General features: G+C 44.6%; 1 protein-coding gene and 1 pseudogene across 2 annotated transcripts in view; one reads left to right on the top strand and one right to left on the bottom strand.

Moving 5' to 3' along the window:
• Positions 1-343: 343 nt before the first annotated feature.
• On the bottom strand, positions 344-2,271 carry LOC100980495 (BTB/POZ domain-containing protein 7-like; annotated as a pseudogene).
• A 2,816-nt stretch (positions 2,272-5,087) lies between these two features.
• Positions 5,088-17,172, top strand: part of MCM10 (minichromosome maintenance 10 replication initiation factor) — a 49,330-nt gene continuing 37,245 nt past the window's right edge. The window contains exons 1-5 of one of the 2 annotated variants that reach the window (XM_003827823.6): positions 5,088-5,260; positions 7,790-7,870; positions 14,594-14,935; positions 16,039-16,143; positions 16,292-16,429. In XM_003827823.6, the coding sequence (XP_003827871.1) occupies positions 7,864-7,870; positions 14,594-14,935; positions 16,039-16,143; positions 16,292-16,429 (592 nt within the window). In that variant the 5' untranslated portion in view covers positions 5,088-5,260; positions 7,790-7,863. Of the gene's footprint in view, positions 5,261-7,789; positions 7,871-14,593; positions 14,936-16,038; positions 16,144-16,288; positions 16,430-17,172 lie in introns of both variants that reach the window. The other variant, XM_008953155.5, reaches the window with a different exon arrangement.

Genomic DNA, 17,172 nt, shown 5'->3' on the forward strand with positions numbered 1-17,172 from the left:
TATGTAACAAACCTGCACGTTGTGCACATGTACCCTAAAACTTAAAGTATAATAATAATAAAAAAGATATATAGATATATATCTATATATAGATATATAAATTTATATATCTATATATAGATAGAGATATATATAGATATATAAAATATTTTATAGTATTGAGTGCTTGATTTTCATAGTAAAGAACCACATTAATACTGATGCTCAATCTGTCTCAGATGTCATAACTGAAGGTTCAAAAAAACTGACCCTGTAACATCCCAAACACTGAAATCATAGACTATGCTAGTTGTATTTTCAGTTTGGAAGATAAATACATAATTCTAGAAATCAAAATTAAAAATCAGAACTTCATACCTTGTGCAAGCATGTTAAATTCCAAGAACGGTGCTGTGTGGTAAAGTTCCATGGCTTTTCCTGCCCTGGTCATGTTTGGCTTCCCTGCGACGAGAGCCTGAACTTCACTGAGACTCCCCACAGAGGGGCTACAGTGCCAAACACAGAGGTCCACCGCTTCGGTATACATACAGTGTAATATCACTTTTGCATATTTTTGTGGTATAATGGACTCATCTAATATAATTCTTGTGGGAGTCCTCAAAGTTCCATCTGTGATTTCTTCAACAGTTTGTATTCTCCTTTGTAATAAATTTTGAAAAAATGGGGACCGTGCAGAAATAACAGCCTTGTGGGCTTTGAGCTCTTCATCTAAACAGTTCTGATTTCCACCAAAAGCTTCAACCAGTTCAGAGTCTGAAGAAAAACTAAGGACGACATCGTAATAACACATGTAATCAAAGAGTCCACGCATATCTACATCAAGGGAATTCTTCACTAAGCTGAACAAGGATAACGACATTTTGAAACCCTGAGTCTTCCATTCCAAACTCTCCTGTATAAAGATAGTGTAACAAAGCAGAAAACATGGGCATATCAATACCAGCTGTATTGATGTCCATTATTATCTCTGCCCCATACTCAGGTGAGGAAGAAAGCATTTAAAAAATGGACACCTTGCTGCCAAAATGGCACGATGAACAGGATAACAAGTTTCTTGAAATATGAAATCTGTATCAGTACGATACTTGTACTCATAAAGATCAGCCATATCTTTCTGCAATGTCCGGGCTTCCGGTCTAGCCAAACTGGCTTGTAGGGAAAGCTTCTATAATGCTGACCTTCCCTCATATTCCTCCACTAATGCACTGACATCTCTAATATCCCACCCAGAGAGGAGTTCTCGCATCTGCTTGGCATGATCGGCAGACCGATCAGATTTTCGACGCTTAATTAAGTTCTTTTTGAAGGTAGCAGGGCCAGAGGTCCTTTTTTTTTTTTTTTTTTTTTTGAGACAGTCTGGCTTTGTCGCCCAGGCTGGAGTGCAGTGGCGTGATCTCGGCTCACTGCAAGCTCCGCCTCCCGGGTTCCCGCCATTCTCCTGCCTCAGCCTCCCGAGTAGCTGGGACTACAGGTGCCCGCCACCACGCCCGGCTAATTTTTTGTATTTTTTAGTAGAGACAGGGTTTCACCATATTAGCCAGGATGGTCTCCATCTCCTGACGTCGTGATCCGCCCGTCTCGGCCTCCCAAAGTGCTGGGATTACAGGCGTGAGCCACCGCGCCCGGCCTCTTTTTTTTGTCCTGTGGTTTCTCATGGCCATGGTCAAGGCTACACAATTTTGATTCACAACCATAGCCTTGCTGAGAATAGGATGACGTCCCTATGAAAGTCTGTTGGGCCTGTGAATTTCCCCCTACCTTCGCGGAACATGGATGAGGATAATGAGATGCATTAGCACCCATTTTCTTCAGTCATTCAGGCATTCCGTCTGCGGGTTCTCCAGAGTATAATCCCAGAGGCCATTAGGAACCTTCAACCCTGGATCCAGCAGCCTCTTTCCATCTATTTCTATGAGAACAGGGCCATTAGACCTTACTTTAGTGCATACTATTGAAGTATGAAAGGCTGTGGGCAGCCACACACACGGACAGTGCATTCTGTAAGAACCACACAGCAAGCATCCTCAAGTGTTTACTATACAGTCTGCCCTTCGTATTCCGTAGGTTCCGCATCCACAGTTCAATCGACCCGGAGGCTCCTCCCGCCGCCGCTGCTGCTGCCGCAGGGACCTCGGCCGTCGCCCCCGCCGCCTCCGCCACCAGCACCGCGGTAGGCCCCGGCGCCAGCACACCGCCGCCATCCTCCTCCCACCGCCGCCGCCGCCCTCTCCTCTCCTGTCAGTGGCTCAGGCTCCGGGACTGCTCCAGGTTTCCCTCGCCGCCATTTTGATTCCTAGAGGGAGCAGGAAGGGCTCGGCTTGGCCTTTTTGTGTTTTTTTTGTTTTGTTTTTTGTTTTTTTGAGGCGGAGTTTTGCTCTTGTTGCCTAGGCTGGAGTGCAGTGGCCGATCTCGGCCCACTGCAACCTCCGTCTTCCGGGTTCAAGCGATTCTACTGCCTCAGCCTCCCGCGCAGCTGGGATTACAAGCATGCGCCACTACTTCCGGCTCATTTATGTATTTTTTAGTAGAGATGAGGTTTCACCATGTTGGCCAGACTGGTCTCGAACTCCTGACCTCAGGTGATCTGCCAGCTTCGGCCTCCCAAAGTCCTGGGATTACAGACATGAGCCACCGTGCCCGGCCCACTTTTAATACATTAAAGGGGTCTGTGATAAACATCCTCCTACCGCCCAAAAAAGGTTAAGGACCACTGCAATATGGGCTGTTTGCTTTAGATTTCATTTTAGATAGATGTTGATAACTGTCAGAGCTGTTCTTTTTTGGCCTTCGTTTGTATTCTAAGGAGAGTCCAGGCCTCTCCTTAGAACCCCAGATCTGGAGATCAAGCTGGCTACCGTGCCTTTCTTAATCAGTATCCCTCATACATCTCATTCTGAAATAGAAAACTAAATCTATCTTCTCCCCTAAACCTGTTCCGTTCTTCCTATGTCTCCTACTTCAGTGCACAACCTCAAAAACTACCCTTTGTATAAATCAGAAACCTAACAGTCATCCTAAACCTGTCTCCCCATCCCCTCTCTGCTTCCTTCTCGCTAATATCTCCACATTCAATGGATGTTTTAAAAATATAAACTCAAGATTTTATTGTCTTCATAATAAAAGAAAACATGACACTTAGAACTGGATCACTTGGCTGTTTCTCTTCTTACCTCCTCCCAGTTCAAAATGCTTGCATATTTTAATAGCCAGCACTCTCTTAGAGCTGCAGCTGGGCTCAACGCACTCAAGCCTTGGCACAATCTTCTGTAGTTTTAGCCTTTTCCTGGAAAATCGGCTTAATTTGCCCACGATAGCCACTCCGCTTCCTGTCATAACGCCGCTTTCCCTGGGCATACAGAGAATCCTTCTCCTTCGTGTACAGTGTCACTTTGTGGGGTTGGTGATTGCCACACTTCTTATAGAAAGTCTGGCGGGTTTTAGGAAACTTCGTAATGTTTGTGTGAGCGCTATCGGCACGGAAAAGCCACATTCAATGGATTTTTAAAAATCTATTTGCCTAATTGTTTCTCAAAATCACCACTTCTTTTCTCAAAGTCACCACTATACTAATTCCAATAAAAAGTGCTTGATTCTTCACTTAAGGAAGGTTTGCGGGCTTAGGTTGGTTCTGTTTCTGACTCCTTGCCCGGAACTGGATGCAAAGAGGACCTGGAAAGTGAAGGTGAAGAAAAGAACTTCAGAGTACTGATCAGAATTGGTCAAGGAATTTCTGCATAATGGCTAAGAATAAATCTATGACGAATCTTTTTTTTAATAACTAGATGTAGTGATGCCTTTATTTATTTATTTATTTATTTATTTATTTATTTAGACAGAGTCTGGTTCTGTCGCCAGGCTGGAGTGCAGTGGCGAGATCTCGGCTCATCACTGCAATCGCCACCTCCCAGGTTCAAGCGATTCTCCCGCCTCAGCCTCCCGAGTAGCTGGGATTACAGACGCGCACCACTACGCCCAGCTAATTTTTGTGTTGTGTGTGTTTTTAGTAGAGATGGGGTTTCACCATGTTGGCCAGGCTGGTCTCGAACTCCTAACCTCGTAATCCACCCACCTCGGCCTCCCAAAGTGCTGGGATTACAGGGGTGAGCCACCGTGCCCGGCCGTAGTGCCGTATGTTTAAAAGTATGCACTTAAACATACTTTTTCAATTTGATTACTAGAGTTCCTCCATTACTATGAATTTTTAACACTAGCAGCTCTCAGAAATGGTTGTATTCCTATTCCTGAGCCAATATAGGTTTAAGTAATAGGGCTGAGCTCATAAATGGAGCAGTAATATTCCATTAGGACACAGAAAAAAGTCAACGTAGATGGCATCAGGACTGTTTATCTTCAGTCTTCCTAAAGTCGATTTTAATTGTTCTGAAAATGAAAGTACGTAGTGGATAGAGATAGGATCTTATACCAAAGGGATTATTAGTGGGGGAACTGCAGTGCCTGAACAGTGCCTGCAAGGAGGAAAAGGGGGGAAAGACTTAAAGTGGCCATTTGGTCCATCAAAGTCTCTTCTGCTATCAATCCCTTGAAATTATGTAAAAGCTAAATGTTATTCTGCATTTAGAAACTATGTTCTTAGTATTATGTACAAACACTATTTTTTAGAATGTAAATACATAAAGAGGCCTGAATTTTACTGAAAAAAAAAAATCTTTGAAAGATATGGTCTGCTGATAAGTTCTCTTCAGCCCTGGCGCCCCTTAGAAGTCCCAAAATCTATGGAACAGGAATTACTCGGGAAATGGTGGCTTCAGTGTAAAAGATGTCATCTACCCTTTCCCTCACTGCACAGATGGTGAAGGGGAAACTCAGAGAGATAAGTCACTTCCCCAAGGTCAGACAGGGTAAAAGTGGACCGGATCTGTTTGGTCCTGAGCCCAAACATTTCGAATGGACATAAGGCTGACAAAGGAACAGTCGGTCCCAGAGCGTCAGGAGTTGAGGTGGGACCGCAGGGAAAATACTGGGTGGGACTACTTAAACTTCCCGGCACCAGGGGGCGCCAGACACTCTATTTTACCTAAAGGAGACTGGCTTCTGCCGACAGGAAGGTCCCTTGCCCCCAACAAAGAGGGCGTCCAATGACGTAAACTAATCCGATTGCTCTGCGCCAGGGCCGGGATTCGCTGTCGTAGCCAGTCAGTGCGGCCCCACAGCCGCGTGCGTCTGACGTCAAGGCAGGGGCGGGATCCGGTTGGAATTTTGGCGGGTTCGGCTGTGAACCTAGAAGGCGTCCCGGCATCGGGTGAGGAGCGCGGGCCCCGGGCGTGCGTGTGACCCTCGGGCGGCGGGGCCGGGGCCGCCTCGCACGTCTCTGCGCAGGTTGCAAGGGGTCCGAGGCTAGAGGCGCGGGGTCCCGGGAGCTCGGGTGGGCGCGATCTGGATTTGGCGGTAGCTTGGGACCGCTCGGGGCTGGCATGGCCGGGCCGGGGGCTGGGAGTTGCCGGCCGTCTACTAAGGAATCGGGTTCTTCCTTTTAAACGCAGCCTTTTAAGTGCTTGCCAAGTGCCTGCCGCCTGGGCTTTCTTTTATTTATTCATTCATTCATTCATTGATTTCACGTATTCATGATTTGCCAATGATTATTGAACGCGGACGGTGTGCAGGGCTCGGATCACATTTCCGCTGCCTTCACGGCGCTTACAGATTAAAGGCACGAGCAGGTAATAAACAAATGCACGACAGTGGACGACTCAGGGTGGTCCAGAAAGTCTCAGAAAGATGAGTAAGTGGAGACCGAAGGGCGAGAAGGACCTGGGGGGAGCTTTCTTCGACAGAGCCTGAGACCTCAAAGCAGCTTAGTGTGTTCCAGAAGGTGGAAGCGGGCTGGCCCGGCTGGAGCATCGTTTTGGGTGTCGGGGTGGGTAGAATTGGACGTGGTGGATTGTGGAAAATGTGAGGGAGTAGAAAGCTTGGAAAGAGAGAGAGAATATGAATCATTGCCTCGCAGGCTTTGTAGATTTTTTCTAAGGGCAATGGAAAATCATTAAAGAATTTCAATGAAGGGACCCCCATGATCTGATTTATGTTCCTAAAAGGTTACTAAGGAAAGGGAAGATTACCGTGGCTGTCGTATGCAGAACAGATTGCACGGGGACAAAGAGACCAACATAGAAAGCTAACAGAGTCATTGGGTTAAAGGTTGACGGTGGCTTGGCCTAGGGTTCTGGCAGTGAAGTTGGAGAGAAGTGGCAGATTTGAGCAGTGTTTTGGAGATGGGACCACAGTACTTGTCAGTGGCCGTGGATTTGAGGGCGAGGGAGGGTGCACAGTTTCATTTTGGGGGAAGGCGAGGCCGGTTACAGACTTGAACGAGACAGTTTGCTCCTAACGCTCAGGAAGCTTACTGTCCAATAGGTTCCGCAGTAGACAGCACAGTGTGTGGCACATGAGGGATCCGTGGAAATGTTTGTTGAATGAATTTTTAAAAAGCGGCCAGGCGCGGTGGCTCACGCCTGTAATCCCAGCGCTTTGGGAGGCCAAGGCGGACGGATCACCAGGTCAGGAGGTCGAGACCATCCTGGCTATTACGGTGAAACCCCATCTCTACTAAAAATACAAAAAATTAGCCGGGCGTGGTGGCGGGCGCCTGTAGTCCCAGCTACTCGGGAGGCTGAGGCAGGAGAATGGCATGAACCCGGGAGGCGGAGCTTGCAGTGAGCCAAGATCGCCCCATTGCACTCCAGCCTGGGTGACAGAGACTCCGTCTCAAAAAAAAAAAAAAAAAAAAAAAGCACCTTTGGGAGTCCAAGGCTGATGGATCACTTGACATCAGGAGTTCAAGACCAGCCTGGGCAACATGGCGAAACCCTGTCTCTACAAAAAACACAAAAATTAGCCGGGTGTGGTAGTGCACGTTTGTAATCCCAGCTACTTGGGAGGCTGGGGCAGGAGAATCACTGGAGCCTGGGAGGCGGAGGTTGTAGTGAGCCAATAGCACCAGTGCACTCAAGCCCCAGCGACAGAGCGAGATCCTGTCTAAAAAAAGAAAAGAAAGTACCATAATCACTGTAATTAGTTCCTTGGCATTGAACTTGCCAAAGAGCACATGTAAGTTAAATAAGAGCCTAGAAAAATTTATACTTTCTTACTTGCAGTTTAAAAAATAATCTTAAATGAAAAGAGAAGTGCACCAAGTGATACAACTTTGTCTTAATTAGCTACGCTGTTTCTCTGTGCTTTGCTGACTAGTATTGAATCAAAATCGTGATTGTCACTAAGGCTGCAACTAAGTAGAATCATACAGTAAGCTGTCGTGGATAACACACATGTCAGGTGTATTACCGCGAATAAAATGAAAGAATAGCCTAATTTAGATCAACCCCAATAATTTGTGTGTGTGTGTGTGTGTAATTTTTAAAAAAGACAAGGTCTTGCTATGTGACCAGGCTGGTCGCAAACTTCTGGCCTCAAGTGATGCGCCCACCTTAGCTTCCCAAAGTGCTGGTATTACAGGCGTTGAGCCACCGTACCTAGCCAACCCCAATAGTTCTTCCTCATAATTTATCTCATCCACGTAATCTAGTGTGATTTACAAACTGCTCTGCAGCTCAATAACTTTCTGTAACCTTAAAGACAAGTAAAAGTGAGCTGCTACATCCAAGGAAGGAGATGGCATTGGCGGTGTGGAGAGAGGAAGTGAGAAATGGTCAGATTCTGGATGAATTCTGAGGTTAGAACCCATAGGAGTGGTAGGATTCTGGGTTTGTTGGATGTGTGTTGTGAGAGAAAGAGAAGAATTGAAAGTGACATTTCTAATATTGCTTTCACACAGCCAAGATTCTACATTGCTCATCGGGCATCTGAGCCTCCTTTGAAGTTTCCTGTCACAACTGTCCTCTTGACAGCATGGATGGTAAGACCTGGCAGTTTTCTGTTTCTCTGTTTCAAGGAAAACTAACCTTTTGTCCATGGACTTGTTATTTATTCTACCTGTAAAATGGTGAAAATGCTCCCCAGCCCTCAGGTATCGTCTTAGTGGTTCTGAAGCAATCTCACATCTCACAGAGGTCACTGAATGTTACTTGCTTTTATCAGGGGAGATTTCTTCTGGCAACAGAGATTGTCTTTCATAATTACAATAGCTGGTAGGTGTACAGTGGGCCAGGCACTGCTCCAAGATCCTTGTGGAAATTAACTGATTCAGTCCTCAGGCAAACGTATTTTATAGGCAGGAAAACAGGGATGTTTAGTAACTTGTCACAGTTCAAGCTGGCATAGCAGGGCTTTGAACCAGGCAGTCTGACTTCAGAGTTTACATTTGATAATGAAATCTGTTGAAGCGATATTAGTCTAGCTCTGACTTAAGTTTTTATTAATATCATCCTTTCTAATTTTGTTCATTTTGCAAGGATGTGTACAAAATGTTTACCTAGAAAAGAGATGTTGCACTAATTAGCGATCACCTAAAATGATTGTGCTGGGCCGGACGCAGTGGCTCACGCCTGTGATCTCAACTCTTTGGGAGGCCGGGGTGGGAGGATTGCTTGAGCCCAAGAGTTCAAGACCAGCCTGGGCAATAGAGTGAGACCTCATTTCTATTTTTAAAAAATTAAAATGATTGTGCTGGTTGTGAAGAGATCTAGTTGCATAATTGAACTCATAATCTGAAACTGGGTTTTTAAAAAAAATTCAAACATATTACACTTTGCCCTTTAAAACAAAACTTGAAATTCCTCACACTGTGATGCACAGTGAACCCCCATTGTCCCTGAGAGATGTGTTTCCACACTCCCAGCAGATGCCTGAAACCCAGGATGGTACCAAACCCTAGGCATGCTGTGTTTTTTCCTGTACATACATACCTGTGATAAAGTATAATTTATGAATTAGGCACAGTGAGAGATGAACAACAATAATAAAATGGAACAATTATGACAATATACTGTAATAAAAGTTATGTGAATGTGGTCTCTCTCTAAAGTATCTATTGCACTCTCAAAATATCCATTGTACTGTCCTCAACCACAGTGACCATGGAAAATCAAAACCACAGAAAATAAACCCTCAGATAAGGGGTTATTCCTTATGTGAAACTCATTGCCTGATGCTATCATGGTAGTTTCCTGTTTCTTAAAATTGGCAAATTGCCTACAGGGCAGGTTATATAATACAAAGCATCACTTTTTGCTATCAGATTGACATGAAAATAAGAGGTGAATGGATACCTGTTCTCTAAGAAATCATAGTATCTATCTGGAAACAGTATAGGTCAAGAAAAAAGAAATCATAATGTTTAGGCTGGGTGCGGTGGCTCATGCCTGTATAATCCCAGCACTTTGGGAGGCCAAGGTGGGTGGATCACCTGAGGTCAGGAGTTCGAGGCCAGCCTGGCTAACATAGTGAAACCCCATTTCTACTAAAACTACAAAAATTAACCTGGTGTGGTGGCATGTGCCTGTAATCCCAGCTACTCAGGAGGCTGAGGCTGGAGGATCGCTTGAATCTGGGAGGCAGAGGTTGCATTGCATCGAGATCCCACTACTGCACCTCCAGCCTGGGTGACAGAGCAAGACTGCGCCTCGGGAAAAAAAAAAAAAAAAAAAGAGGAAAAAGAAATCATAATGTTTAGTAAGAAAATCTCATTTGATTGGCATGGGTTCACAATTTGGCCAGTGTAGAGGAAATCGGAAAGTGTATGGTACTTGGGATATACTGTTGAACAATGTTCCTGCTTATATTTTAGTGGAGGGAGCAAGATAACAAAATAATAAACTGGTAGTTAGTAGATGGGAGACACTGCTATGTCTTTGTATGCTGACAGGAGTGCTTCAGAGGAGAGGGAGAAACTGGGGATGCAGGAGCCAGAGAGGTGGTAATTGTAGAATGAAGTCTTTGAGAAGCTGAGAAGTGGGACCCAGTGTAAGAATGTAAGTGGAAGAATTGGCTGTGAATAGCACTAGATACTTAGTCCCAGGAGGGAAAGCAGAGAAGATACGTTCAGAGTTGGGAGTGAAGGATGAGGAAGTCTGATTGCATCTATTTTTTCTGTAAAATATAAGCCAAGGGCTGGGCGCTGTGGCTCACGCCTGTAATCCCAGCACGTTGAAAGGCCAAGGCAGGTGGATCACCTGAGGTCAGGAGTTTGAGACCAGCCTGACCAACATGGAGAAACCCCATCTCTACTAAAAATACAAAATTAGCCGGGCGTGGTGGCACATGCCTGTAATCCCAGCTACTCGGCAGGCTGAGGCAGGAGAATCACTTGAACCTGGGAGGTGAAGGTTGCAGTGAGCTGAGATCGTGCCATTGCACTCCAGCCTGGGCAACAAGAGCAAAACTCTGTCTCAAAAAAAAAAAAAAAAAAATATATATATATATATATATATATATATATATATATATCATCAGCTAAGAGTAAAGAGTGGGGAGTGGGCATAGGAGGTTTGAGGAGAGACAGTGTGAAGTGGTCAGAGCCTGGGAAAGCGAATGAATTGGGGAAGTGTGGGAATCTTTAAGCAGTGCTGAATGCTTGTTTGTTATGGGTGTGCAAAAATTTAAAGTTAGACTGAGGCAGGGTCTTGTTGATCACGCCTGTAGTCCCAGCACTTTAGGAGGCCAAGGCAGCAGCATCACTTGAGGCCAGGAGTTCAAGACCAGACTGGGCAACATGGCAAGACCCCATCTCTACAAAAAAATTTTTAATAAGCTGGGCGTGGTGGTATGCACCTCTAGTCCCTGCTGCTTGGGATGCTAAGGCAAGAGGATCGCTTGAGTCCAGGAGTTTGAGGCTACAGTGAGCTAAGATTGCAACACTGCACTCCAGCCTGTGTGACCCTGTCTTGAAAAATAAATAAATAAATAAATAAACAAACAAAAAAGACCAGTCAGCATGGTAGCGAGTCTTTCTCCAGGACCATTCACCAGCCAGGGAGCTGAGTCTTTAGAAGGCAGTGAGTATGATGGTGTTGAACATGGATCCACAGGGAGGGCATTAGGGGCAGGGGGTGATGGACAGGAAACACACTGTAGGTAGGCTGATGGGTTAGACATGTGGATGAAGCTGAAGAGCTGCTGGATGTGAATACTAGAGTGAGCGGGCTGAAAGGATGGGAGGTTGGATCACAGAGGGACGTTCAGAGGTCAGTTGTGCTTTGCTGTGATGAGTTGGAGTTACTATGGGAGTGGGTAGCTAAGATGGGGAGTGGATGAGAAACCCAGCGACCAAGATGTTGGCTGGATCATCCTTGCAGAGGTTGAAGTGCCCCAGGAGGGTGATAGCAGTAGAGATGGAGGGGAGGACCGGGGGGGCATGCATGATACACACATGATGATCAGCACATGACAGTGCCATGAGGGGTTCTTGATGCCAGCGTCTGGTGTCTTGAACTTCAGAGAGCTGTGATCTGGAAAAAGACTGAATCATTCCAAAGTGACAGTGATAAAGAAGACATCAGGAACCTGAAGTTGATCAAGTATTTATTGCATGCCTAATATGTGCCGAACACTATTCTAGACATTGCCATGTGAGGTGTGAACAATTAAACGCTTTCCATTCAAGAGGGTTCCAGGAGTAGCCAGATTTCTGTTGTAAGAGCCACTGGGGATCCGGGAAACGTGCTGATAGTAGATTTCACATCCCAGGGCTTTGAGAACAAAGAGGCTGGGAGATTGAGTCAGCGTAATACAGAGAAGACATGATTTTTGGTGGTGACTGAGGTAAACAGGGTTGTGAGGCACCATGGGATTAGCCCTGGTTCTCTTGTGAAGGGTTCAAAGTGAATGGTATGGGGTCCCCAGGCAGCATTTTCCACCTGTGGCCCCCAGTGGTGTGAGCCAGAGCCTCTTCCCGGGGTGTGCCCTCTTTGGCAGATGGGGAACAAGAGATGGTGGAGGCCTCTTTGCTTCCTTGCAGGCATGTGACATTCTCAGAGCACAGGGGGCTGCCTGGCCTCTTCTCTCTTGCACTGTGCAGTCTTGGAGTCTTCGTGGACTAAGCAACTCAAGCTAATCCTTATACAACCTCTGACTCTGAGCATTAGGCCCCATCATCAGATTCTAGGCCTGAAGTTTGGCTACTGGCTTTTTCCTTCTGGTAAGGGAGTGTAGAGTGGTGGAAAGGATATTGGTTTGCTGATCTAGAGATTCCTTATTAACCCAGCTCCTGAACTGATCTGTTTCTCCATGTGATCCTGAACAAGCCCCTCACCCTCTCATACTCTAGCCCCTGAATTTCAGACAGGGAGAGTAGGTCAGATATCCTTAATATTTTTCCATTGAATACCTCTGATTTTATAAACAAATAGTGCCCAAATAGGGGGGAAAAAAGAGCAAAGAAAATAGATAAATCAAGAAAGAAGAAATCCGATTGGCAAATAAACAAACAATTCTTAACCTCACCAGTAATCCAAGAAATGCAAATCAAAACAGTGAGATGACTTTTTAAATCGTCCATCAGATTGACAAAAAAAAATTTAAGTGACATATCAGATATTGATGAGGTGGTGGGGAGAGTGGCCCTTGTGTACAGCTCTAGTGAGAGTGATACGGATGATAGCAATTATTTAGGGAGATAGTAAGGGCAACAGAGTCCTCAGCAGAATTTCCCTTTTAACAAAAAGCAGCCCCCAATAATTTCTAACAAAGGCCAGCCTGAAAAATCAAGCGGCAGACATAGAAAAGCAAGCTAGTAATTTGCACGGATGAATACCTGCAGCTGTGCCAATAGGAAAAGGCTCCCTGGGGGCCAGGCGTGTTCAACATGGCGGCCCCTTTTCTGTGTCAACCACGTGTACAGTAAAGAAACAGACAACATGGCGCTGGCCAGGTAGAGAACCACCTACATAATAAAAGATTAGGGTGGGGCAGCCAGGTTTTCCACCCTATGCAAATGGCATACCTAGTCCAGCCAATCTTTTATGTCCTATGTAAATCAGACATTGCGTCTTCAAGCTCGTCTATGAAACCCCATGCATTTTGCCATGGAAGCGGCAACCTGTTTTTCTGGGACCTCTCTGCTGCTGAGAGCTCTTCTCTTTCTTTTGCCTATTAAATCTCTGCACTTAACCTCACTCCTTGTGTGTCAGCGTCCTTGATTTCCTTTGCATGAGACAACGAACCTCAGGTATTACCCCAGACGAACTATGCCATTTCAAGAGTGCATCCACTTTGAGAACAATTTGGCAGCATCTAGCAAAATTGGAAAACGTGGATACCCAGCAATCCAGCAATTCCATTTCTGATAGATATTCCCAAGAAACACATGTGCGAGAAGACGGATACACGATTACAGGGTATTTAGTAGTGGGGAAAAATTAGAAATAGCCCATATTGTCCTTTATTGGAAAATGGATTAATAAGGTGTGATACAGTCTTATTATAGGATACAATATAGCAACGAAGAGAAAGAAACTAGAACTATATGGGGTTTTTTGTTTGTTTTTGAGATGGAGTCTCGCCCTGTCACCCAGGCTGGAGTGCAGTGGTGCGATCTCGGCTCACTGCAACCTCCACCTCCCAGGTTCCATCAATTCTCCTGCCTCAGCCTCCTGAATAGCTGGGATTACAGGCACGGGCCATCACGCCCAGCTAATTTTTGTATTATTAGTAGAGACGGGGTTTCACTTTCTTGGCCAGGCTGGTCTAGAGCTCCCGATGTCAGGTGATCCTCCTGCCTTGGCCTCCCCAAGTGCTGGGATTACAGGCGTGAGCCACCACGCCTGGCTAGAACTATATGTTTTGATTTGGGTTAATCTTACAAGCAATGTTGAATGAACCTGGAATGCAGAGTAATGCAGTGTGGAATATTTATGTAAATATTTTTAAAACCATCTAATATAGATTGACTATGACTGCCTATATATTTATGTAAAAGCATAAGAATGGACTGGAATGATGCCTCAAAATTATGAAAGTGTTTACAATGGGAAGTGGGGGCAGTGGTCAGGAGTTGGGATAAGATTTGGCATGACAGACTTCATCTGGAAGGTGTTATTTAATGTTAAAGGCAAGAAGCAAACAACAAAATGTTAATGATGGCTAATTCTGGGTGATGGGATCTTAGTATTTTTTATATGGTTTGTATCTTTTTTAAAAAAATCTCAAATAATTTAAAGGTCAGGAATTATATACATCTAAAGCCTAAATCTATGTTTGGTGTTTTAAAATTATTCCCTTGTTGGTTGAATTTCATGGAAGTCGGTGTGCGGGAAGCTGTCTCATTGATTGGAGTAGAATGCTTGAGGACATTTGGCCCCGTGGCTGGCCCACTCTACTCACTAAGCAGTATTGGCTCCTTCTTAGCCCAGTGTCCCCTAAGAAGCACCTGGGGACAGGAAAGATGGAGACAAGGAGAACAAAGACCAGGCAAAATGGTGCATCTGTAGGGTTTTTTTTTTGTTTTTGTTTTTGTTTGTTTTTTTTTTTTTAGTTTCAGCTTTCATTTTAGATTCAGGCTTGTTACAAAGATGTATAGTGTGATGCTGAGGTTTGGAGTATGGTTGAACCCATCATCCAGGTAATGAGCATTGTACCCATTAGGTAGTTTCTCTTACCCCCATGGGGTCATTTAAATTGCCTAAAGTTGAATGTTTGGAATTAGCTGTGCTTATTCTCTGTCCTTTCTCTTCTTTTCGCCTAGAGGAGGAAGACAATCTGTCTCTGCTGACCGCACTGTTGGAAGAAAATGAGTCAGCCTTGGATTGTAATTCAGAAGAAAGTAACTTCTTGACGCGGGAAAATGGCGAGCCCGACACATTTGATGAGCTCTTTGATGCCGACGGCGACGGTGAATCTTATACAGAAGAGGCTGATGATGGAGAAACAGGAGAGACCAGAGATGAAAAGGAAAATCTGGCCACTCTCTTTGGAGATATGGAGGACTTAACAGATGAAGAAGAAGTTCCCTCATCACAGTCAACTGAAAATAGGGTCCTCCCTGCTACTGCCCCCAGGAGAGAGAAAACGAATGAAGAGTTGCAAGGTGCCCTAACTACTTGCCTTCCTTATTTCTTTCGGATAAGTTGGATGAAGACCACCAATCTGATAGTTGTCATCAAAATAGCTGCTGATTCAAGGGTAGAGATAAATGACTTTGTAAAAAAAGAAAAAAAGAAAGAAAATTATATGAGTTGGTAGATGAAATGTTTGGGCCAGCATTTCAGCACAAACTATAGACTCTATCAGTGTCAGCCAGCTGCACTTGATCCTGTACGGAATGGCTCTGAAACTTTTCATGTTTCTTATGGAATAGTAGCACTTTGGGATGTATGTGGATGCGGAGCCAGAGACAAGGCTGCAAAGCTGCCACATATCTGTTTGAGCAGAGCATTCCTGAACAGAAGCTTTGACACATGTTCTTTTCTCATTCCTGGCATCTCATACATGTTTAAGCTATAGTAAAATTCAATGGTTAGCTGTTTCTTCTAATACAGAAGCCAGCATTTATTATATTAGTTATGATATCCAATTTATAAAGTAAATATAATTTTTTTTTTTTCCGAGACAGATTCTTGCTGTGTCACCCAGCCTGGAGTACAGTGGTGCAATCTTGGCTCACTGTAGCCTCCACCTCCCAGGCTCAAGTGATCTTCCTGCCACAGCCCCCCTAGTAGCTGGAACCATAGGCATGCCCCACCATGCCCAGCTAATTTTTTTTATTTTTTGTAGATACAGGATCTCCCTATGTTGCCCATGCTGGTCTCGAACTCCTGGGCTCATGCATCCTCCTGCCTCAGCCTCCCAAAATGCTGTGATTACAGGCACGAGCCACCATGCCTGGCCTATAATTATTTCTCAACTCCTAAAAACTTGTTAACTGTGGATTTGTATTTGGTATCTCTTAATAGTAAAGATTTATAACTAGTTTGACTATTGGGTGCTTCGTTTACTTTAAATAAAATATGTATTTCTCTAAGAGACCTCTTTGAAGTACAAAAGTTAATCATGAGCTTTGGGTATGTGACTATATTGTGGGTCTCAAGGTATTGGGGCAGGGAGTGGACAACAAAAATATTGCCCGCATTTTTGTCATGTAGAACGTTTTCTCCTGCCTGGTTCTTAAATTAACATATTTTCATTTCCTAGAGGAATTAAGGAATTTGCAAGAGCAAATGAAGGCCTTACAAGAGCAGCTAAAAGTAACAACAATTAAACAGACAGCAAGCCCAGCCCGTCTGCAAAAATCCCCTGGTAAGAAGACTTGTCATTCTGGCAATCGTGTGCATTTATTTTATTAGAAATTATCACATCATTTCTGCATCCAACTCCTGTCCAAACAGCCCTTTGAACCTCTTTCTGAATGGGTTTTTACTCACTTATTTTACTTTTGATTAAGTAGAGAAGTCTCCCCGGCCACCTCTTAAGGAGAGGAGAGTTCAGAGAATTCAGGAGTCAACATGCTTTTCTGCGGAGCTTGATGTCCCTGCGCTACCAAGAACCAAGCGGGTGGCCCGAACACCAAAGGCTTCACCTCCAGGTGTGGTACTTGCGGTCTCAGTATCTTGGCACTGTTGTATGTGTTTGTGTGTGGGGGGGTGTTCATGTGTGTGTGGGTGTCTGTGTCTTTTGGTCTGTCTTATGTCCCCATTGAGAAAGAAAGAAAGTTTCTTGGGAATGGAAGCCACATGATATATTTTGTGTTCTTCGTCTACATCTCAAAGTGCCTAGAAAATCCTTAGGGCCAAGGCACGAGGCAGGAAGACTGCTTGATCCTAGGAGTTTGAGACCAGGCTGGGTAGTATAGCAAGACCCTATCTCTACAGTAATAAAAAAATTAGCCAGGTGTGTTGCTTGCCTGTAGTCTCAGCTACCTGAGAGGCTAAGGTGGGAGGATCATTTGAGCTCAGGAGGTTGAGGCTAGAGTGAGCTGTCATCACACCACTGCACTCCATCCTGTTCCACAGAGTAAGACCCTGTCTGAGAAAAGGAAAATCCTTAGGTACAGAGTAGCTATTTACTAAGTACTTAATAGGTTGAATTTTTTTTTTTTTTAGCTCTGTAGTCTCATAGTTTTACCCGGACTGTAGTAAGTAAAGCCACTGGTTAGGTTCTCATGCTTTAGACTTGTGAAGTTATTCCCTTAGAAAATGGTCAAGTTTTATTTGAAGCCAGGTCGTATCAAATCAAAAGGGCTGTTTTCTGGAAAAGACTTCTTTGCCACTAGTAGAGGATGGTATTCAAATACAGTCCTAGTTCAGCACACACATGTATATGCACAAA

Source organism: Pan paniscus, chromosome 8 (genome assembly GCF_029289425.2).
Source record: "Pan paniscus chromosome 8, NHGRI_mPanPan1-v2.0_pri, whole genome shotgun sequence".
NCBI lineage: Eukaryota > Metazoa > Chordata > Mammalia > Primates > Hominidae > Pan > Pan paniscus.